The 24,195-nt window shown below is 42.6% G+C and overlaps 1 protein-coding gene and 1 long non-coding RNA gene across 3 annotated transcripts in view; both read right to left on the reverse strand.

Moving 5' to 3' along the window:
• Positions 1-24,195, reverse strand: part of TGFB2 (transforming growth factor beta 2) — a 93,791-nt gene that overhangs the window by 18,902 nt on the left and 50,694 nt on the right. For both annotated transcript variants that reach the window (XM_043485977.1, XM_043485978.1), the window contains one exon: positions 18,345-18,508. In XM_043485977.1, coding sequence (XP_043341912.1) covers positions 18,345-18,508 — 164 coding nt within the window. The remainder of the gene's footprint in view (positions 1-18,344; positions 18,509-24,195) is intronic.
• Positions 2,930-18,338, reverse strand: LOC122452403. The gene is made up of 3 exons (XR_006272680.1): positions 16,974-18,338; positions 3,191-3,194; positions 2,930-2,940 (listed from the first exon to the last, which is right to left on the reverse strand). It is a non-coding gene; the product is annotated as an uncharacterized LOC122452403 (long non-coding RNA).

A 24,195-nucleotide genomic window follows, 5' to 3' on the forward strand; every position in this document is an offset into this window, starting at 1 on the left:
TTGTCATTTCCTTCTCCAGGGGATATTCCTGACCCAAGGATCTTATGTCTCTCATGTCTCCTACACTGGCAGGCAGATTCTTTAATACTAAGCCACCTGGGAAGCCCCGGATTGGCAACAGACAGAGCCATAGTCAAAGAAGAGTCCTTGGTCTTTTATAAAAAAACTCGGCATTTAAATTGTGTTTGGATGTGTCTGTTAAACATATATATATACACACACATATATATGCTTTAAGTTAAAATAAAAAGTTTACCTCCTGCCTTCCCCCCAATTTTGTTTTTATAATCTCCTGCTTTAACTTACTTTTTTCTTTAAATAACAGACCAACAACTGTTGTTGACTAAATTAGAAGAGAGTATCTAATATATTAAAAATGAGATATAGCTGTCTCTTACTTAGCTACCACCCACAGTGATGCCTGAATGGTACCTTCATTATGTTATTGATATATACACATTACCTGTAATATGTGTCAAATGCCCACATACTATCTTTGGCAAAGCTCTCAGTCCTTCCCTAAATTACAAAACTCCTTGCACAAAAGGATCCATTCATCCCTCTGACACTGGAAACCAGCCAATCAGGGAGTGGAGAGAGGCAAAAGTCACCAGTGTTACCCAATAGTTTAGGAACAAGAAAAAAAAAAAGAAGAAGAAATATAACTCTAGATGCAGAAATAGAGCCAGAGGTCATCTTAGTCTTAAAGGAAAAATGATGTAAATCAATTCAGAATTTGGCTTAGAACCCGAAGAAGACACCTCTTCCATTCCTATGAAACATTGCAAAGAGTTATAAGTAAGCACTGGGAATTCTAATTTACTTTCCATATTCAGACATCAATAGATTTATAGAAAAACCTAGGGGCCCATTCAAACCAGAATTTTAATGGAGAGATTTAATCATAGGGCCGGAGAGAAAAATTAAAATGAGGTTATCTAGTGTGGGCCCATCTTGTTCCTTTTTACTTTTTTTAATGTTTCCTCCTCTTTTTAAATTCATTTTTATTGGAGTATAGTTGCTTTACAATGTTGTGTTAGTTTCTACCATATAGCAAAATGAATCAGCGATATGTGTGTGCGGTTATTTTTTGGATTTCCTTTCCATTTTGGTCACCACAGAGCACTGAGTAGGTTTCCGTAAGCTATACAGTAGGTTCTCATTAGTCATCTGTTTTAAACACAGGAGTGTATATACTCCAATCCCAATTTCCCAATCCATTCCACTCTCCTTCCCTCCTTAGTATGAGGAACAGTATGAAGGTTCCTTAAAAAGAACTCCATATGACCCAGCAATCCCACTACTGGGCATATATCCAGAGAAAAACATAATTTAAAAATCCACATGCACCACAATATTTACTGCAGCACTATTTACAATAGCCAGGCCATGGAAACATCCTACATGTCCACTGACAGAGGAATGGAGAAAGAAGATGTAGCATATACATACAAAGAAATACTACTCAGCCATAAAAAGGAACAAAGTTGGTTCATCTGTAGAGACACGGATGGACTTTTTAAATCTTTTTAATGTGCATGTGTGCTAAGTTGCTTCAGTCTTGTCCGACTCTGTGCGACCCTATGGATTGTAGCCCACCAGGTTCCTCTATCCACGGGATTCTCCAGGCAAGAATACTGGAGTGGGTTGCCATGCCCTCCTCCAGGGGGTCTTCCCAACTCAGGGATCAAACCTGCAACTCATGTCTCCTGCATTGGTAGGCAGGTTCTTTACCACTAGCGCCACCTGGGAAGCCCGATTTTTAATGTACTTAATGCTTAAATGTACTTAAGGTTTAAATGCATTTCAGTGTTTAAAACGTTTGCTGTGGCATACACTGGCATGCACAGGATGACAAGGCAATGCCAAATTAAACCTTCATTCTGCTAGCTCCAAGCACCAGTCTCTTAGATCTACCTCACCTCGAGTCACTGATCTCTGCGTCATGAAATACAAGCATCAGAGAGGCACTTAGGGGCCATCTCTCCAAACCAAAACAATTCATCCTCTAACATCTCTGTCTTGATCTGAAGACCTCTCATGACAGTGAACTTGCTACTTGTTTAGGAAGATCATCCCTCTTTGGGCCAACTGTAGGTTGAAATGTTTCTTCATCTTGAACTTAAAATTTCCATCAACTCGTCTTAGTTAATAACAGTACCATTGGTTCATCATCACACAATTATGCTAGTTTTTCAAATATTGAAACATTGTCACATTTCTCAGTCTTCACAGACACCTGTGAAGTGGACATTCTAGCCCTTATCATCTAAATACTACAGCTGGAGGAGAAAAAGCCTGAGGGACTTACCTGGATTGCCAACAGCTTGCAGAAAAAGCCTGGAGACATCTTTCCCTGTTCATACCAGTGGAGGGGGCTTTCCAACACTGTATGTTTTCTGCCCTCTGGAACAATATGCCAAGTTCTCTTTCTTCTCTTTGTCAGCCCCCCATCATAGGCGGGGGCTTTCCTCAACTTCTTCCTTCAGGACAAGGTTTGTGGAGCTCTGCCATCCTTGTCAAACCCCTTTTCAATATCCCTCTGAAAACCAGTTCCTCAACAAACTCCAGGTACAGTCTAGTGCAATATGGCAAATACAGAGAATATGCCAAATGGGGAGGGGGCTGCCTCTTGCTTCCCTTCTTCTGGTCACTATTTTTAGTGCCAACTCTTTATTTTTGGCAGCAGCCACATCACACCACTGAGTCTAAACTTTTCATAAAATAAAACCTTTGTTCTTACACAAACCGTTAAGTCAGATTTTCCACCCCAAGTCCTTTCTGGAATGACATTGAATAAAGACAAAGAAATGAAGGAAGGCAGAGAAGGAAGGTTGGTTTTTCTAGCCAGTGGTTCTCCAACTTCAGCCTGCATTGACACAACTAGATGGCTTATTAAAACATCTCTAAACGAAATCACACAGTAAAACATCTCTAGAGCTTCTGATATAATAGGGATAAGAGGGGCACAAGAACTTGTATTTCTAACATCTTCCTTGGCGATGCACCAGCTGCTGGTCTCGGGACCATTCAGAGAACTACTGTTCTAGTATATACTGACACAGTTCATTTCTGAATCTAAATGCAAATTAAACTTATGTCTCCATTAACTTTGAAGTTCTTATTTGACCTAGGTTTTTAGCACTTTAGAATCTCTCTGGACCTTAACTTTGCTATTCAGCATCTCAACTATCCTTGCCATAGTACCAGTCACTAGGCATCCAATATCTTCATCGGGTTGATGAAGACATTCCATACGCTCTATAGTTCCTTAGGTTTCTTTGAAAAAACCCATGGAGTTTGCCAAGTGCCTTTGGAAATCATTAGGGTAGGGAAAAGTTCCTACACTAGGCTTTGAAGTCAGACAAACATAAACCATCACTTCGTGAGTATGATAAACTCTAGGGCCACCCACGTTGCTGCAAATGGCACTATTTCATTCTTTTATGGCTGAGTAATATTCCATTGTATATATCATTATACTACATCTTCTTTATCCATTCATGTATCAATGTTAACTTAGGTTCTTCCATGTCTTAGCTATTGTAAATAGTGCCACTATCAACATTGAGATGCACGTATATTTTCCAATTAGAATTTTCTCTGTATATATACCCAGGAGTGGGATTGTAGGATCATATGATAGCTCTGTTTTCAGTTTTTTAAGGAGCCTCCATACTGTTCTCTATAGCTGCTGTGCCAATTTACATTCCCAACAGTGTAGGAAGATTCCTTTTTCTCCACACTCTGTCCAGCATTTGTTATTTATAAATTTTTTTTATCATGGCCATTCTGATGGCCATCAGTGTCAGGTGATACCTCACTGTAGTTCTGATTTGCATTTCTCTATTAATAATAATTGGAGATGTTGAACATCTTTTCATGTGCACATGGCTGTCCTCTTAGAAGGACACTGCCCATATAAAATTAGAAGCCTACCCTATTTCAGTATAACCTCACGTTAACTAATTATATCTGCAATGCACCTATTTCCAAATAAGGTCATGTTCTGAAGTGCTGAGGGTCAGGACGCCTACATATCTATTTTGAAGGGATATAATTCAACTTATAACAGTAGATGTTCATACATTAGACAGGGTTGGGTATTTTTAGATGCTCAATCTGACTAGGAAGTTCTTCAAAGCAAAAAGCACTTTCTTATTCTTCCAAAGAGTATTTTCCACTGCAGTTTACATGGTCTAACTTTGGTAAATTCTTACAGACAACAGACTTCATTAGAAAGACATATACGATCAAGTGACATATAAGCCCTGAACAATCAATCTTTTAGAAGTGATAGAAACTACTCAGAATTTCATACATACATATGACACACACTTCACAGAGACTTCATAGATAGACATCTGTATCTATATATCTTTATCTCTATCTGATGACAAAGAATCACCAGACAATGTAAATGATTTTATACTGCATTTTACCTTACTTAATATATTTCATTGTGGGAATGAAAATGATGACAAAAAGCAAGAGAGCTGAATTTCCAAATAATAGAAAGTGGGGTCTTAGAGCAGAATTGGGTATAAAGACTTCTCCTTCATGAGGCATAAACGTAGTCCCCCAGCCCTGTTTAACTGCAGCCTCCTTGAGCAAAGCTGGGTCACCTTGCGGGTGTCTAACAAGTTCACATACTACATGAATCCTTCGAAAAGTGGCCTAACAGACCCAGCTCTTAGCCTCCTTCTCCCGTTGCCACGTCCTGTAATTGCCATGGCTCTCCTGTGACGGCATCCCTCTAGCGGGTTATAAGGAATACGTACTTGATAAGAGCTTCATGAGATCCTGTATAGTAGAAGCCTAAAGAATGCACATCAACTTTGAAAGGAAGACTCACCTAACAATACAGTCTCTTTGGAGCTGAGAAATCTACATTATTATGTCTGATATTAACTCTTTCTCTTTACTGACCAAAGTAATGCACATTGCTATGCTCCTATGTTACACAGATCCAAGTGCAATTAATAAAGTATGGCAGACAGAGGGCTTTAATGACCGTTATGGGAATGATACTTGCAAGCTACACATATACACACACCCCACACAAATGTACATCCACACATATATACACACACATACATACATGTACACAATATATTAATACATACACAGACATGTACTTAGTCATTTATTTGTGTCCAACTCTTTGCAACCCCATGGACTATAGCTCGCCAGAATCCTCTGTCCATGGGGATTCTCCAAGCAAGAATACTGGAATGGGTTGCCATGCCCTCCTCCCGGGGATCTCCCCAACCCAGGGATTGAACTCAGGTCTCCTGCATTGCAGGCTGATTCTTTACCATCTGAGCCACCAGGGAAGCCCAAGATTACTGGAGTGGGTAGCCTATCCCTTCTCCAGGGAATCTTCCAGACCCAGGAATCGAACCAGGGTCTCCTGCATTGCAGGCAGATTCTTTACCAGCTGAGCTACCAGGGAAGCCCATACACACACATATACACACACATACATATACATACACACACACACACACGCACACACAGGAAAGCCTCTCCTCTCTGATGGAAACACCTCATAATTCCCTATTGTTTCCTTCACTTTTTTTCAGTCTCCATACACAGGCCTTTGTGCTGACTGCACATCTGTATAAACAAGCAAATGCATCTCTACAGGTCTGGGGGATGAAGGAGTCCTTTGTGTAAATGGAAAGTCTCTGATGCTCTGCAGCTCAACAGCATTCACAAGACCATTGGATGTAAATCATACAACATAAAAAATGATTCAAGCAGTCACAAGTCACATCCTCACAGGCGAGGAAAGAGGCACCTGCCTTCCAACCATCAGTGATGGAATCTGAAGGGAAACAAAGTCAAGACCATAGTTCTAGTCAGTCCTTGGGGCCAAGCCACACACCTCAGTACCAAGGATGCTGATAACAACCTGGCTGTATCCTACCATGGGGTGAATCAGTCCTGCAACAAAACTTCAAGCTCTCTGAGGCCATATCTTCATTTCCTCATTCAATCTCCCTTTCCAATTCTGCTGCAACTTGACACGAACACACACATACTTAGGGAACACACATCCAACCCCACTCTCCTTCTTCCTGGCTCCCAACAACCCATGTGACCTGTACTATAATTCAAGTCCCAGCTTACATTCAGCTGAGCCCTTTAATTTAGGGGGTGTGACTCTAAAGTAATGAGTCTAAAAAAACAAAGAGCCTGTCTTTTCTACCATGTTGATGGGTTACCCAAGAGTATCAATTTCACTAATTTATTATATACATATGCATGTATTTTATCTACATGGTTATTATTCACTTAACCAGAAGTAGCTCTGTATAAGTAACAGAAAATGGGTAGCTATCCATGTTTCTTTCTTCGTAAATAGCTATGGTTAGAACAAATCTAGCAGAATTTCCAAATCCAAATAAATGATGTTTCTCAAGAGTCCCCTGATGATGTTATGCTCTTATTTCCACAGTGTTCCGTGGACTTAAATCTCATTTTGAAATGTTCCTTCAGGATATTCAAAGACGTTTGTCGAGCATCATCTATGCACTCGGTGCTGTTCTGGGATCCCCAGAGGTACAGACAAGATCATAAATAAGATGAAGATAAAGAAGATCAAGCATACCACAGGACATGGGTATGGAGCAGAAACAAACAGTGAAGAACGGGGATGGTACATGTCAGGAAGAGCGACCTTGAGACGTCACACGGGGTGGCCAGGGAGGTCTCCGAGTGAGTGACATTTGAAGAAAGATCTGAAGGAATGATGAGAGAGAGGCTTCTGGGAAGCAGAAACGAGCATTGTGGGTGGAAGGAACAGCAGCTGCAGACGTGAGCAGGAGATGAGCCCAGGGTGTCTGAGGAGCAGCAAAGAGGGAAGGATGAAGCACCCCCTGAGTGGCGGCAGTCATGGCTGGGGCTGGGGGACGAGTGAGCAGTGGGTCAGGGATGGCCTCACAAGGCACAAGAAGGCTGTTGGCTCTTACACAGGGTGAGGTAAGAAGCCGCGACAGGGCTCTGGGCAGGAGGTTTGGATCTAAGCAACCTCTTGGGAGAAATCAGCCCCACCACTATGTTGCAAATGGCCTTGAACGGGGCCAGGGTGCAAACAGCGAGATGAGGCCATTACAAAAGTCCAAGTCTTGCGACCACTCTAGTAGAGGTAGAGAAGTGGTTGGATTTTGGATCCATCCTTTAAACACTTTAAATCACATAGGAAAAACAACTTAGCTATTTTTATTTTCGACTTTCATTAAAACTTTGTTGGCTGGGACTTCCCTGATGGTCCAGTGGTAAAAAAAAAAAAAAAAAAATCTGCTTTCCAGTGCAGGGGATGCAGGTTCAATACCTGGCCAGGGAACTAAGAGTCCACATGCTGCAGAGAAACTAAGCCCATGTGCTACAACCATAGAGTCTATGGACCGCAACTACTGAGCCCACGTGCTCTAGACCCCACGCAGTGCAACTAGAGAAGCCTGGATGTCGCAGGGAAGACCCAGCACAGCCAAAACCAGAAAGCGTGGAAATACTGAAATAAAACAAATTTATCAAAAAAAACAAAAAACAAAAACTTTGGCCATTTTCAAGAATCAACAGGATCTTTCAAAACTATAGATTTGTCCCCATTGAAGGAATTCACAGTTCAGTATTTGTAGGTTCTAAATACAGTTCTAAAACAAAAGTTCCCCCAAATATTCTGATTACTGTTGCTACCAGGAAATAAACATGTATCCTTCTTTGGAACAATTTTTGCCCCGGTGGAGTTATAGAAAAATTGGCATACAATTATAAGATGCAAATAAAACTATTGAAGTCAACACAGGAAGCAGGTATCAAGCCTATTTGTGTGGTGGTGAGGCAGAGAGAGCTACAAAGACATCCTCACTGTGGTCGGTCATTCTGTAAAGGTTTCTTCAAAAAGAAAAGCCAGACACATCACAGAGCCAACTCATCAGAGCTGTGTCAGAGTTCTGATAAAGCAAACATCCAGAGCGCTAACACCTCGACCGTTCCCATCATCCTGCTCTGCTGATCCCCGGAAATGGGTCAGAGGAGACCTTGTCTAACCAGAGATGAATGACATCATCCAACCAGAGACGACTGACATCATCGAGGAGTAGTTTTACGATCACAACCTCACTCTAGGGGAAACATAAACAAGTTCTAGATGACAAGCAAAACCCTGATGAAAATAATCCACTCCTGACACAGCCAATGTGCCAGACACTCTACAGCGGTGCTCTCTTCACAGAAACTCATTAGACAAGAACTGTTGTCTCCATCGGATGATGAAAAACTGAGGCTCAGAGAGATGAGTGATTTGTAAGAGCAGAAAACTAATATTAATAAACAAAAAAAGGCAAAAGGTGAACCCAGGGCTGACTGGCTGCAATGTTCCTTTTCTTTCCTACCCAGAGCTACTCACCAGCAATTGAATGAGACCACCACCTGCAGAGTGAGTTGAAAATATTATTTAAATAAGTCCTGAGGTAAACTCGTGGGACAGCCACTGCATATCCAGGACCCAGAGAGCTAGGGTCTAAGGTAAGAATTCTCATTTCTAAGAGATTTTGAAAAGATTGCAGATGTAAGAGATGGTTTCTGATAAAAGTTCAAAATCAGTGCTTTGGGAATACTACTACTACTAATCATTGAGTAGACTCATTGTGCTAGGAATTTCCATGCATTCACTCATGCCTTACAAAATCCTGGCCAACTAGGTGTTTTTATTTACTTTTAACAGATAGAGAAATCATTTCGGTGCTGTGCCTTTCTCAGATTCCCCAAAGTCACACTTGGAACCCACACTGGCCCAACTCGGAAGCCTGGGATCCTCCTACCAGTAGGATAAAGTAAGCAACAGCACAGCTTCTGGGGCTAGGCCACCTAGGTTCAAATCCTGGCTCTGTATCTTCCAAGTTATGTGGCCTGGACAAGTTGCTCAACTTCTCTGGGCCTCCGTTTCCTCATTTGTAAAATTAAGATAATAATAGGATTATTAAGGTGATTAAATGAATCAATCATTATAAAGCACTTAAAATAATGCCCTGCACATGGTTAGTAATGCATATGTCAGTGATAATTATCAACATGGTTACTGAGCCACATTATGCAAAAGAACAGAGAATTATTAGTTACAATCACATGATTATTAACATTTTTTTTAATACAGTGGGGAAGGGTGGCTGTTTGCACCACTTTTGGGGTCCAGTCTGCTCACAGGGTTCCTAGAGTCTGGGTAACGTCATAACTTAATGCAAATGATAACGATCCAATTTCCTTACGAGGCAAGCATGTCATTCGATCAGTTTGCAAAAACCTGAGATATTAATAGCCTTGTGCAAACAAAGTGTTTATTATACCTCATGGCTTTTTTTTTTTAAGTGGGTTACTACACTACGTGTGTCTCCAATGTGGCGCCAGAGTTAGGATCAGTATTAAGGGGATTGTATGCTGTAAAATTCTAGACAACAGGAGCACAGTATAACTTTTTTTTTCAGTGGCATTTTTTGCAAGTCTAATTTAACAGACAGTCAGTTTTCTTGGCTGACCTCTTTATATTTTATAAACCCTTGGGCAATATGAGAACTGAAAGCTGAACTCTGTGTGTGTGTGTTTGCGTGTGTGTGTGTGTGTGTGCAAGGCATGATGGCACATATGCGCATGTGCACATGCATGGGTTTGGGATCAGGAAAACGGTGCAGTTTTCATTAACCCCATTGAGTACTCTGGTCCTTGCAATGACAAGAACCTCATCCTTCATTCTGCAGTTTTGTTGTTGTTGTTCAGTCACTCAAGTCGTGTCTGACTCTCTGTGACCCCATGGACTGTAGTGCGCCAGGCTTCCCTGTTCTCCACTATCTCCCCGAGTTTGCTCAAGTTCATGTCCAATTAGTTGGTGATACCATCTAACCATCTCATCCTCTGCTGCCCTCTTCTTTTGCCTTCCGTCTTTCCCAGCATCAGGGTCTTTCCCAATCAGTCAACTTCACATCAGGTGGCCAAAGTATTGTAGCTTCAGTTTAGTATCAGTCCTGCGAGTGAATATTCAGGGTTGAATTGCAGTTTTAGAGTCCCTTAAAAAGCAAGTTGAGGCCATCTACTTTGAATTTTCACTGTAAAGCCTTAGGGGTGTGCATAGTTTAAAATCTTTCTCAGAGATGAGATACAACGTTTATTTAAAGTGGTGGGTGATTCACTCCTTCCCACTAAAATCTTCCTTTATTTATTTTGCTCCATAACCATCAGGTCACGCTTTCACTTGCAACTCTGAAAAGTCATTTCATGTGTACTGTACAGTTTAAAGCCAGAGATAAATGGATGTGACCTAGATTTAGCCACTGTTTTTGCATAGCCTTGCAAGAGATCTCTAAAGATAAGAAATCATCACATTCGACAAGCCTGTCTAAACGCAAATCCAACTAGGCATTAAAATCCAAGGACTGGGAATTCCCTGGAGGTCCACTGCTTAGGACTCTGTGCTTCCACTTGAGGGGGCATGGGTTCAATCCCTGGTTGGGGAACTAAGATCCCACCCATACAGCATGGTCCAAAAAAATAAATAAAATCCAAAGGATTAAAGAAAGGGATGAGGAAAAGCAGAAGGACAGATTGTATTTTACTTTTGTTCATCAAAGTTCTGATAGAGTATCCAGTAGAGGTGGGGTGGGAATCTCTTGTTAAGGCAAAGGTAACTTCAACTGAAGCTGAATGCTCCATCTCTACAAAAATAAACACCACTACTGTCCTTCTTATGGCCAAGGTCAGGAAATCTGTTTCCTTGGAAATCCACTGAGCTCATTTCACCCCAACACATTTATCTTCTACTGATTAACAGAGAACCACTAGCAGACTGTATTCTAGCAAGCTATCTGACAGCAACCTCTGTGGTCTCACAACAGCCCCATGTGAGAAGATGACATTTCTCTCCTGATGTTTCATGATGTATCAACCCAGTATATCACATTGCCTATCAAGGAGTTCTGTTTTTCTTTTAGTGGCCTCAAGCTAATAAATTAACCTAAAAATAATCTGGCAACTGACTTTGATAGGTAATTTTGTAAAAGGCTCTTCCTCTTGGAGGAAGTAAAGACTTAGAAGTCAAAATCTAAGAGATAACAAGGAAGGAAGGGAACTAACATAGATCGACTGCCCACTCTCCATCCAGCAGGTGTACACATGGTTTTATTTCACCCTTAACAATAAACAGCAACTGAACTGGAATTATTAAGAAAATTTAGATCACAATACTCACACCAATGAACACTACACCATGCTGTCTCATTAAGGGTGACTAGTGAACTAGTGAATGAAAGAAAATACTGTGCAGAGTAATTCACTAAACCTACTCCTATCTCAAGCTGATGCATTCAGATATTTCTGCTATAAGTATTGCTGGGCTCAAAGAAATATCCTGATTCAGGCAGATGGTGTATTATCTTGGAATTATCTGCCTGTCCACCCAAGGAATCAAACCAAGATGGTAGGATGTTGCCAAATCCTCACAATTCCCTTCTGGAAGAAATGAATTCTGAGGCATTCCTCTGGATTCTCCAGATTTTACACTAGAAGTCTCTTGGGTATATTTCAATTAGTAGAAAGATGGTACTGTTGAAACACCATTTACACATCTGTTCCTCCACCAGACCCTGAGCAACTGCAAGGCACAAGCTGAGTCTGATACATATTGCTAGATTATTTATGTTGTTCAGTCATTAAGTTTGAACTCTGACTCTCTGCAGAGTGTAGACTGCAGCACACCAGGCTTCCCTGTCCTTCACTACCTCCGGAATTTGCTCAAACTCAGGCCCATCGAGTCAGTGATGCCATCCAACCATCACACCCTCTGTCATCCCCTTCTCCTGCTTTCAGTCTGTCCCAGCATCAGGGTCTTTTCCAATGAGTCGGCTCTTTGACATCAGGTGGCCAGAGTATTGGAGCTTCAGCTTCAGCATCAGTCCTTCCAATGAATATTCAGGGTTGATTTCCTTTAGGATTGACTGGTTTGATCTACCTGCAGCCGAAGGGATTCTCAAGAGTCTTCTCCAGCACCACAGTTCAAAAGCACAATTCTTTGGTGTTCAGCCTTCTTTATGATCTAACTCTCACATCCATACATGACCATAGCTTTGACTATCTGGACCTTTGTCAGCAAAGTGATGTCTCTGTTGCTTAATATGCTGTCTAGGTTTGTCATAGCTTTTCTTCCATATCGCGAGATGACTGGCAGTAATTCTGGTACCAATGCTAGGAGGTGCTCACTCAGAGTTTTCTGTCTATGACCCTGTACACTGTGTTGGTGTGGCAGATTAAAGATGGGTGCAACTTCTTTGACACTCTTTCTATCAAGAGATGGGGTCTATTTCCTTTCCCTTTGAATTTCGCCTGGGTTGCAGCACATTTGATCAATAGAATAAGGTGAAAGGGAAGCTCTGCTAGGTTTGGACCTTGTCTCTAAGTGGACTGGCAGCTTCTGCCTTGAACACTTGGGCCCCTGAGCCTCAGGTAAAAAAGCCTGACCCCTCTTCTGGGAAGACCACACGGGTACATCCTGAAACTACTTAGGGAGGAGGAGGGCTCAGTCATCCCATCCCAGCTCCAAGCTTAGAAGCAAATTCATCATAGATCACCCAGTTCAGCCCAGCTGCCACCTGAGCACCATCAAGTGACCCAGGTCAAAGCCACATGGAGCAGGAGAACAGCCCAGTCAAGTCCTGCCCAAGTTTCTGACTCCTAAAAATCGATACAAAATTGGTATTTGAGGCCATAAAATGTGGGGTAGTCGGTTAAACAGTGACTATTTGAAAAAGTGATAAAGGTACAAATCTTATTATCCTAGAGGTGATAAAGTTTGAAATGCAGTAAACAGAGCCACAGACACAAAAAACAAACATCATCACCAAAGGGAAGACGGAGGTGGGTAGGTGTAAATTAAGAGCTTGAGGATCAAAAAAAAAAGAAAAAAAAAAGAGTTTGAGGATCTACTGTACACCACAGGGACGTATACTCAATATTTTGTAATAATCTATAAGGGAAGAAAACTTGACAAAGAATATATGTATACATATAACTGAATCACTTTGCTATACACCTGAAACTAACACAACATTGTAAATCAACTTGACTTCAATTTAAAAAAAAAGGGTGCAGTAAGTGTGAAAAGGTTATAAGTTGGTGAGAGGAAGCTATAAATAGCTGGAAGGTCCAAGGTCTTTGGAGGTCAGCATCCCTAAACACAAGTATTCCTTGGTGGCCCCATGTGGCCACAAGGTCAGAGACACCCTTAAATAACTTATTAATTTCTTGTGACTCATTTCTTCTCTTGTAAATTTGAGGACTTAGCTTCCTCCAAGGTGGCAGATTCACTTGCTCATGCTGGTGATATCCAAATTGAAGAAGATTCCTCTTTCCTATTTTTTCTCCTTCTCATAACTCTGGGCATGATTTTAATCATAAATGCAAGCATGACTTAATCAAATAAAGATGTATTCAATTTTCCAAAAAGGCTAAGAGCTCTACTAAATATTAGTAGGTTCAAAAACATTTCCCAGAGCACGGGAGCTTTATCGGAGCACATTTCAATAAAGGCTGCCTTTGGCATAGATCTCTAAAAATACAGTAAGGGTCACTGCTATTTGGGAAAAAAAAATCAGTTTTCCTCTTTTTCCCCCTCCTCCTTCCCTTCATATCAGAAGGCTTTATCCCTTTCCTATTCCATGTGATATTGCTGTCCATCTGAAGTCATATCATGATCACACCAGTATATGCTCTTTGGAGTCCGTGAACATAAGAGAAGTCAGGGGTAGGAGGAGGACAGGACGGTTTTATGTTACCACCATTCATCACGGCTCTGACAGACTATTCTGTAGAGAGGGGAAGGAGAGAGCCGCCTTGCCAAACTAAACATGATTTCCACAGAAGCTCGGGTGTCTTGACTCTCCCGGGCAGGGAGAAATCAACAGACGCAGAACCCCAGATGAAACTAACTCTGAGCATGCTCCCAGAAATGCTATCTTAGGTCTTTCCTGCCTGGGATTCTGACTCTAGAAAGAGTAAGCATCTATAAGTATGGGACAGAATGACCCCCAACCTTGGGATATGTTTCAAATCTGTGATGCCCATGGCGAATGACCGCATCTGAATCACAAGGAGAGCTCTTAGAAACCACATCTGCCCACAGGGAAATCTTTTCCTCTCCAGGGACAATCAGAATCTCCAGGAAAGAGGCCATGGGCAGGCCTTGTAGAAGCTCCCCCAGGGCTTTTATAGGAAGGGGAGTACCTCCTACACCCACGTGGCAGCACGCATGAGCACATACCCACATACTCTTCCCCTGCATAAAATCAGTGTCCTGAATAATCCTGATAAATCATCCATATAACCATCCAAACACCCTAAAAACCTCTTCTAGTGATCCTATCTTCCTCTAGGAAGTAAACTGTCAGCCATGTGTTAAGTAATACAGTAATCAAAGGGCATCTAGAAATTTCAGAGGTTTTGTCCTTCTGAATAGTTGAGCTCTCCAAATAGCTAAAGATCTGTCCATTTAAGTCTTTTATTTTTCAAAATAACCTTTAAGCAATTTTGGATATAAAACTCTCTAGCATTTTATGGCATGCGTTCAAATTATTACCCGAATATAATTTAGCCTCACCTACGTAATTCAAGGCTGTTATCATAAGCATCCATTTCTTCCCACTGACAGAAGGGAGTTTTATACCAAGGAGTTTTACCACTGAAGGCTGCAAAGACTTCCAAATGCGCTAAAGGCAAGTGGAAAGTTGGAGAAAAACAAGCCAAAATTGGATTTCCAATGAGGCCACAGCAGGTATCAGAAGACAGGTAGGGTGCCACAGAGGCAAAGATTGCGTTAACTACAAACAGGATAAGATTTAGGAAAATTGTCCGTAAGAGACATTGCATTCTGTGACTTGATCTTCTGGACTGGCATCACTGGGGTGCACTGGCAAACACTGCAAGTCTAAAGGTTCACCTCCTCCTATCAGAGTGTCTTCCTCCAGCACTCCTTCCTATCCAGTGCTTCAAACTTCTTGGTCCCAGAGAGGACCAAAGGCTGCCTTTCCAGTGCTTCAGTTCCACGTGTGCTGTGTCTTCTGTGAGGTGTTCAGGGATCTCTCTGACTTACTTCTGGACCTTGGCTGTGTTTCAGGAGGTTAGACTGCAGCATAGCTGAGCTCCAGATAGATAAGGAGATGTTAGTCTTCCTTATTTTCCTTAAAACTACCTCCTTCCCAGATTCCTGTGTTCAGTGACATTGAACAAACCCAAGGTCACAGTCTCCATTCAATGGGCTTCCATCTTGAGCTGTATCTTTTCCAATTGTTGTTGTTCAGTCGCTAAGTCATCTCTTTGAGACCTCATGGACTATAGCCTACCAGGCTCCTCTGTCCAGGCAAGAATACTGGAGTGGGTTGCTATCTCCTTCTCAGGGGATCTTCCCAACTCAGGGATCAAACCCGTGTCTCCTGCTTGGCAGGCAGATTCTTTACTGCTGAGACACCAGGGAAGCCCCATCTTTTCCAATTTGGGGACTTTAATTGGAACAGAGCTTGCTGCTCATGTCATGGGGCGGCCAGTGCTGCAGTAATCTCTGGGAATGTACACATCCCTTGAGGACTCATTAAGGTCCTCTAAATTCCAGCCTCCAAGTACAGATCCCCTCCTGGAGATGAGACGGCCTCTGGGAGGAAGATAAACCATCAGTATTCCGCTATCAGAGGTCACACCTCAGGGCAAAAAGTCAGGAGCCAAAGAATAATAGTGATTTAGCAGCTTACATTACAGGCAACAAAACTTAACAAACCTTGCCTTCAATTAACTGAAGTCACATGTCACATAATTAAAACAGGGCCAGAGAGCACAATCCATCTGTACAGGGAGGCATGTAAGAGTGGCTTAATTGAAAAAAGAAGAAAAAGGAGGACAGGGAATCATGTTTTTAATTTTCGAATCATCTTATAATATCTCTGACTAACTTTGATCAAGCTGCTTTTTCAGAGAACTCAGTCTTTGCTTTCCCTCCAAATATCACTCCACCCTCTGGCCGGCCTAGTTTCTCTTATTTTTCTTCTATTCTGGCTGATTTTGAGGCAAAGAGGTAGGAAAGGATTTGCTACAAACAGCACATGTGGTGAGGAGTGAACACTTGGGAGTCAGAGTTGGACTTGTATCCCAGCCCTGCCCCCTCCTAGCTCGGTGACTCTGGCCAAGTGACTTAATTTCTCTGTGACTCAGCAACTTCTTCTGTAAAAAGAAGAAAGAATACAGGAGTAGAAAGAATATTTTAACTGGGTGAAGGTGGTCCAAAGGCACAAGCTTCCTACAGCTGTAAGATGAGTAAGTCCTAGGGATGTAATGTACAACACAGGGACCATAGTCAGTAATACTATATGGAATATTTGAAAGTTGCTACTAGAGTAAATCTTAGCAGTTCTCACCACAAAGAAAAACAGACGTGTGAGTATGTGAAGCAATGGGTGTTAGCTGAACTTATTGTAGTGATCATTTTGCAATATATACACATATTAAATCCTTATATTGTACACCTTGAACTAATACAATGTTATGTGGCTATTAGATGTCAATAAATGGGGAAAAAAAGATGCCTCATCATGCAAACTTCATAGCAGAGCTGTGAGAACAGAGATAATATTAATAAAGGGCTTAGCAGAGGGTCTGGTACACAGAAAGGTGACTCTGTCTGATGCTTTTAGAACATGCCTTAAAATTCGAAGGTCTCCAAGGAAGTTACCTGAGGATCCATTATAGTAAGCAAGAATCACTGTTCATGAACACATATGTAACTAGTATTTGAAAACTCTTAACAGCTTTAACTTCATTCTTGAGATTTCATAACCAACATTTATTTGTATGATAATTTTTCCAATTTCCTAATAAATGCAAAGAAAAGTCTTCACCAAATTTCCAAACATTTACAATCCAGGACAATTAGAGGTTTCCACCTACAGATGTCAATTCCTCTCATTCCCTCAGATATGCCCACTTCTCAGTCTTATTGTCTCACATGTTTCCTCCATAACATTGGGTTTCTTGGGTCAGTCCTTGCCCTTGTTTTGTCTCCCTTTACATACCTTCCCTGGAGGGCAACTCTCTCCCTGAGTCTTTCCTCACCCCCTAGCACTGAGCACCATCTCTATAGTATCTTCTACAGGCCCCTTCAAGGGAGACCCTGTTTTTGCACAGGTGACTCCTTCTGTCAAGAATGATCATCCCTCATCCTGCTTTAACAGACGCTTCTTGAGGCCCCACCCAAACATCAAGTCCATAGTGAAATCTTTCCAACTCTGCCCCCTACATACCGTGTTTATATGACACTATGACATTTTCATTATGACCATGTCTGCCTCCCCTACTAGACTCAGGGCTTTTAGAGCAATGCTTTCATGTGCATCAGAATCCCCTAAAGATCTTGGGTCATGCTGATGCCACATGAGTAATAAGCTATTAAGAACATCTCTCACCTCTCAGTAACTTGGCATCATCACCATCATCATCACCATCATCACCATCATCATCACCACCATCATCATCACCATTATCATCATCACCATCATCATCACCATCATCACCATCATCATCACCATCATCATTCATCACCATCATCACCATCATCATCACCACCATCATCATCACCATCATCATCATCATTCATCACCATCATCACCATCATCACCACCATTATCATCACCACCATCATCACCATCATCACCATCATCTTTTCGACACGGCTGCCCAGCAGCTGTACTTAGGGAGATGAGATGCCAGGGCTGCCTGAAATAATGGAGGGCAGAGGTGAACAGAGGATGTTCATTTGGTGGGGGATGGACTGGAAAGCCTGAGTAGAATCAGAAAGGAAGAGGAGGCTGGATGAGGTTAGTGAAGAGACAGGAGGTAGCAAAGACGGGAAGAAAAGAGAGTAAAAAGGATGGAGAGGAGACAACAGGAAGGGAAGAAAAGGAGAAAGAGATGGCCATCAGATGAGAAAAGAAAGGTAGCTGACTTCTCTCCTTGGGGAGGGATTGGTCTTGCACCATATGACTTTCCAGAGTAGGGGATGAATTTCAGGACTGGAGCCTTCCAGAGGATGGTCATTCCAGCCATTTACGCTCAGAGCTTCCCCCCTTCACATTAAAGGTTCTGCCTTCCTGAGCAACTCAGGAATGAGCTGTCACTGTGAAAGGAATAACAAATGAGGGCCTGTCCCATGATTGTGAGTATATGAAATGTCATAGCAGTTCAGAAAAATCTCAGTCTGTAGTTCAGTCCTAAGACTTAAAACTCATTGCCCATTCAAACAACCCAAACAAAATTACCTGATACAGCTCGATCCGTTGTTCAGGCACTCTGGCTTTTGGGTTCTGTAAACGAAAGACTCTAAACTCGGCCTTCACCAAATTGGAAGCATTCTTCTCCATCGCAGAGACGTCAAATCGGACAATTCTAAAGTACGGTCTGTAGAAAGTGGGTGGGATGGCATCTGTAAAAAGTTAGAGCAATCATTGAAAATGATAAAAATCCATTGTTCTCTCACAAAAGACTCTGCAGCATTAGACAGCCTTAAGAAACCATACGGGAAATATCTATAGAATGATTTCGTTTCCAATGGCCAATGTAATATCATTAACAATTGAACTAGGAAAAAAAATAAACATGTGCATTTGGTTACAGGAGTAGCCGATTAAAAGGGATTAACAAACCACTTCCAATTCCATTTGAGGGCATGAAGTTAACCCTCTCCTTTGAAAGTTGACGGAGTGGTGGAAAATCCTAAATGGTTATGAACTGGAACAAGTTCATGACAGTTGATGCCTGGAGAAAGCTGTCAGGCTTGCATACACTTTAATCAAATGTGCCAAGAAAATAGCTCCTAATGGCAAGCAGTTTGCCCATGTATTTTTTCCCTTGAAATTTTGGCACCCAAACACTCTACTCTCTCCAGGTTCATGGACTGCATCTTTTTTGGCTTCTATAATTTGGTCTTTGACACACACAGGACCAAATACACCCTCTAGTGAAGCTAGGGTGAGGACAGTTGAATGAAAATACACATAGTGGTGATACCAGGTCCAGTCTTAAAATTCTTTATTCGGCATAAATGTTCATGGGTGGGAGGGAATCCCAGTGAATGAAGAGAAAGAATCAACCCCAAGGCCTTCTGTTCTGAGCCATGAAAAACACAGATTTGCAGACAGCCCACGACAGTTTCAAGTTCATGGGCTGCTAGAATGTACCTGTTATTTTGAGGTAACCTGTCTTTGCCTTTGGATATATAACTTGAGGTTAAAACAAAACCAAAGCAAGTTTGAATTCTATCCCCATACTTCCTATACAACACCCATTTATTCAGTACCTACACTGGGCAGGCTAGCTGTTACAGGTATGTTTCTATAGTATAGGTAGAATAGGTATATTCCTACAATACTCTTTGAAAATCTCCTACAAACTTACTTTCATTATTCTGGAATGTATCAACCAACTCTGGTGGTTCGATGATGTTCTACCCCCTCCTAAATTATGTCACATTATTACAACATAATCATTCTCAGTTTTTATGGCCCCTTACAAATGTTTTCTTTTCTTGGGGGGGGGGGGAGTGGAAGGAGGGGCTTCCCTGGTGGCTCAGATGGTAAAGAATCTGCCTGCAATGGGGGAGACCCAGGTTCAACCCCTGGACTGGGAAGATCCCCTGAAGGAAATGGCTACCCACTCAAGTATTCTTGCCTGGAGAAGAATTCCATGGATAGAGGAGTCTGGAGGGCTACAGTCCACTTACAAATGTTTTTATTATTTTGCTATTATGCTTGCTTATTTTGTTTTCCCCAGTGAAATTTTAAGAATCCTGAGGACTGACAGTATTTTCCATATATTTTTCTGCACCTACTAGAACAGGAGTCTGCACATATGAAGTTCACCCAATATCCACTGTTTGCTTAGTTGGTCATCAACAGGAGTTTTGAAAGACTTAAGCATCTGGTTATTGGCAAGACTAGCTTCTTATTAAATAAATGTACCATCTCGCTGATCTTAAAATAGAAATAAATACCTTTCATGATTTCCTGGGAAATCCTTGCTCTGGGATGATTACACTGAAAAATCAAATGCTAGGAACACACCAGCATTTCATCCTCTTAAGAGCTCTGCACTTTTTCCCCTCACAGAGGCTTTTCCCCATCCTTTCCCCATGTCCCCTGACACTCAGAAAGTATTTCATGGGGAAGTGATGCATTTCAAACCATGCTCTGCTTGATGACTGCTTCACAAATGACTGTGTGAACTGAAACTTTGTAGATCCAAAGTCTCAGAAACAATCAAACAAACAAACCTCCGCAAATCTAAAGCATCCAGGTTTCAGAGAAAAGAACCCACTTGCGCAGACACAGGGCTGACGCACTGCATCGTTAATGTGAAACATTTGCTGGACAGTTTCAGGAGGGCAAACATTCACCCAGGCAGAAAGGTCATGGGAGCCGCCAGCACAGCAGTTTGAAAAGGTAGCTGCACCAACATTACTTGTCCACGCCCCGTGTAAGATCATTTGTGAATGAGATGCTGAGATGAACCAAAACGTCATTCAGTTACCAGTGAGGGATCCTTCCTAGAATCTGCAGTGATCTTGGCCACAGCCCCCAAATCCAAATTTGTTATAGTTTGGATTTACATTGCTGTAGCATCTGCCTTTGGCAAAAAAGCAATGCCTACTGACATTTTTGGTTGTTTTAAGATTGAAATGTAAAATGCGGGAGATAGTACCATTAAAAATCCAACCACCTGTGTAAAAAAAAAGAAGAAATCAACCTTTCTGCCGGAACATGACCAGCCCAGGATGGGACCGGACCAGAACAGGCTGGTCCCATCCTGACAGCTCAGCTGAAAATAGGCTGGGAATCCAGGCAGAGAGGCCTGGGAGGAGGGCTTCACACACTCTCCAGATTGGCCAGAACCTTCCACAGGCCTAGTTTCTGCATTTATCTTCTCATAGCCTCCCCATTAGAGAGCAGAAGCTTCAAACATGCTTGGAAAGAGCATCCTGAAAGGGCAAGCCTGCTTCAGTGGGTTTCCTGTCATTAGAAAGAGTAAACAATCTTGTCGGTTTCCCCTTTCCTTTCAGTGGAAACCACCCCCCCAACCCCGGGGGCCTAAACTACTTCCACAGACATGCAGCGTTCACACCCGGCCACCCCAATCTTATCCTTCCATCAAGTTTGTAAATAAGCGCTCTTGAGATTTATTTTTATTCTCTTTTGTGTTTATTAAACTTTGAACAATTTTTTTCCCTTTCTGGTCATCTGCCCGTACACACACTTGCTTTTTATGGCTGCTTCAGACCAGGAGGTCAATTTTGTTTCTCCTTCTTCTAAGCAAATCATCCAATGATCCGGTCCTAGGCGTTCGAGCTTTGAAGGGGTGTTTGCAAATATTTACGGGCGTCACTGGCTAGTTAAGTACGTTGTTCTCTTCTGCTCCCTATAAGCTGGCAATCAGCCCTCCTCCCTTCTGGCCATGATATCCGTGTTGGCTGTTTTGACTGCCTGATAATATAAATCCACATATCTGGTGCTCGTTTTATAAGTCAAAGCTGTTCACGGAGGAGGTGAAATGACAGTTAGACATCCCTTCCCTCCCCGCCAGGGCCTGGGCTTTGGACTCATGACGCCGCGAAGGGACCAGGCTAGCAGGACACAGCCGCCTTTCCCAAACCCCTGCTCCACCACCCAAGAGCAGAAGCTCACTGGATGAAGACTGGTAACTCAAGAACTGACCACCACTTCTAAGGGTCAGTCCCAGCTGTCCCCAGCTGTCCTCTGCTATGGGTGACCGGCCCCCAGCCTGGCTAAGGTACTTGAACAACTTCCCAAATACTTCTGCACTGGAGGAAAAAATAAAAGTCACAGCAAATTGCTCAGACCCAGCTCATGATCCTGCCCTTACCTCATAGAAGCTCTCAGAGGCAAGGTGCAAAGAGCGGAACACGGCCCTTCTATACCAGCCTGGTGCTGAGGCTGCTTTCCCGTGCTCGTGTTTAATGGCTTGATCCAACCACCTGGCCTGGGAGGGATGCAGATTTTTTCTCCACCTTCTGCAAGGACTCGTGTCCTCCTTTGGAATGGGAGCTCTCTCTAAAGGCCTCTGATGTTTCAACTCAGCTTCTACCCCATTGTGAGGTATTCAAGGACTCGGGTTTGACCTTTGCCAACTTGCCCTCATTTATCCTAGTTGGCACTCTCCTTTCAATGTCTGACCCACTTTTTTTTTTGGTTCCATCAGATGCACCTTCTGCCAGCTCTGCGGATTTCAGACCACCAAACTGGTTCTGCTCCCCTACCCTACCTCTCCCTCCCCTCCCCACCTCCCACTGTCCCATATGCTTTCCTGTCTCAAAAACGCTTGCACCTAGGAGATTCCAGAATGTCACCCAATGAGGAGTGTTCCCCTCACCTCAAATCCCTGCTAAATCCCACATAAGAGAATAGACAGAGGGGAAAAAAAAGGAGGAAGTCTAACTACTGATTTCTAAAGTCTAGTACCTTAGAAATAAAGTACACAATAAATGTCATGAGTTTGAATAAACTCCAAACCATCCCTGCCCTCCCCACTCTCCAGCCCTTGGAAGAATTGTCTTCCACAAAACCAGTCCCTGGTGCCAAAAAGGTTGGGGACCACTGGTGTACAGAATGCCCCAGTGACAGCGTCTGATCACAAGCTACTTTCATAAGCATTCTAGGTTGACTTGTCATCTGTTCGAAATAACTTATCGACTCATTGTAAATTGTCTCCACCCCATGTTAGCACCTCGTGGTCAGCAATCTTCACTTAAGAGTCCTTCGGTTCCCCATGGCCCAGAGATGGCTTCATGGGCATGTGGTCATGGCAGTTGTACCAGTTCCCAAGCTCAGAAAAGGCTCACACTGGAATCTGATATTCTGTGGTTGCCATCTTCAACCCCTTGATCATTTCACCTTTGAATTTAGGCTTCAAATGTGACATCTACTGGGACAACGGGGATGGAGTCGGGGCATGGAGCCTCACTCATGTGCTCTGCCACCCTTCCATACTCCTGGCCTCCCCAGAGTTGGTGCTGGGCCCCCTGCCCCCCCAGAAAGCTGGTGCCAGGCACCCATACCCGAAGCATCTCAGAGAGGGCACAGAGGCAGCTGTTTCACCCAAGGCTAGCAATGCAACAGAACAATCAGACACAACTCAGTGGGAGCAGGGACCGAGCCTTGCCACAGTCCCATATAATTATAGGATCTGCATGCAGGGGCTCCTTTAAGGCCACATGAATTTTAACCCCAAATCAAAAAAGTCTTATCTATGTGGCAACAGAGACAGCATTTAGCTTTTCAGAGCCTGTTTCTTCATCTATATAACAAGGTAAATAATCCCCTACTTCATACGTATTGACTCAGGTTGTCAGGATCACACAAATGAGCAGATGGAACAGTTGAGAACTGAGTCTAGAACAAATTTCCTCTCAAAAAAGGTTCCTTCCTATCCCCTTTTCCATCCTGCAACAAAGGGGTTAAGTGATCCTTGGGCCTTCCTTGAATGTCCCACAGAGAGAGAAAACCCTCACACCACCTAACTGAATTAGAGGAGAAGGAGAAAAGTGTCCTGGGGCAGTTTATCAAGGACTCTGGGTGTTCGATTCCTGCCCGCTGCAGAGAGGAAGGACAGTTACCACTGTACTCACAGACTCCCCACCACCAGACTTTAATATTTACCTGTTGCGCTCAACTCTGACCATCAGAAAGGATGACAAGAGAATTCTATCCTCCCACCAAACACCCTCTGCATCAAACAACTCCACTTCCCATGACAATGCTTGGATTAGAACTGTTTAACAAAGAAGTTAGTGAAAAACACAAACCGAAGAAAGGTCTTACAACGTCACCAATATGTGAGGAGCTCTGGCTAAAAGAGGAGATTTGGAGCCTGAAAGAAATACCCAAGGACATCCAGAGTCCAGCCTTTAGGGGGGCAATGCTTCAATCATCTCTATCTGTTGTCTATTCTCTATTGGGCTGCTTACACCATAAAAAAAAAAGTGTGTGACAGACATTGGAATTGTGGGTCAAGTATCCCTGAGTATTTGTTGCATTTAGTAAAGCTTAGACCACAGCATCTGCCTCACCTGGGAACCTGGGATAAGTGCAAATTATCCAA

Source organism: Cervus canadensis, chromosome 13 (genome assembly GCF_019320065.1).
Source record: "Cervus canadensis isolate Bull #8, Minnesota chromosome 13, ASM1932006v1, whole genome shotgun sequence".
NCBI lineage: Eukaryota > Metazoa > Chordata > Mammalia > Artiodactyla > Cervidae > Cervus > Cervus canadensis.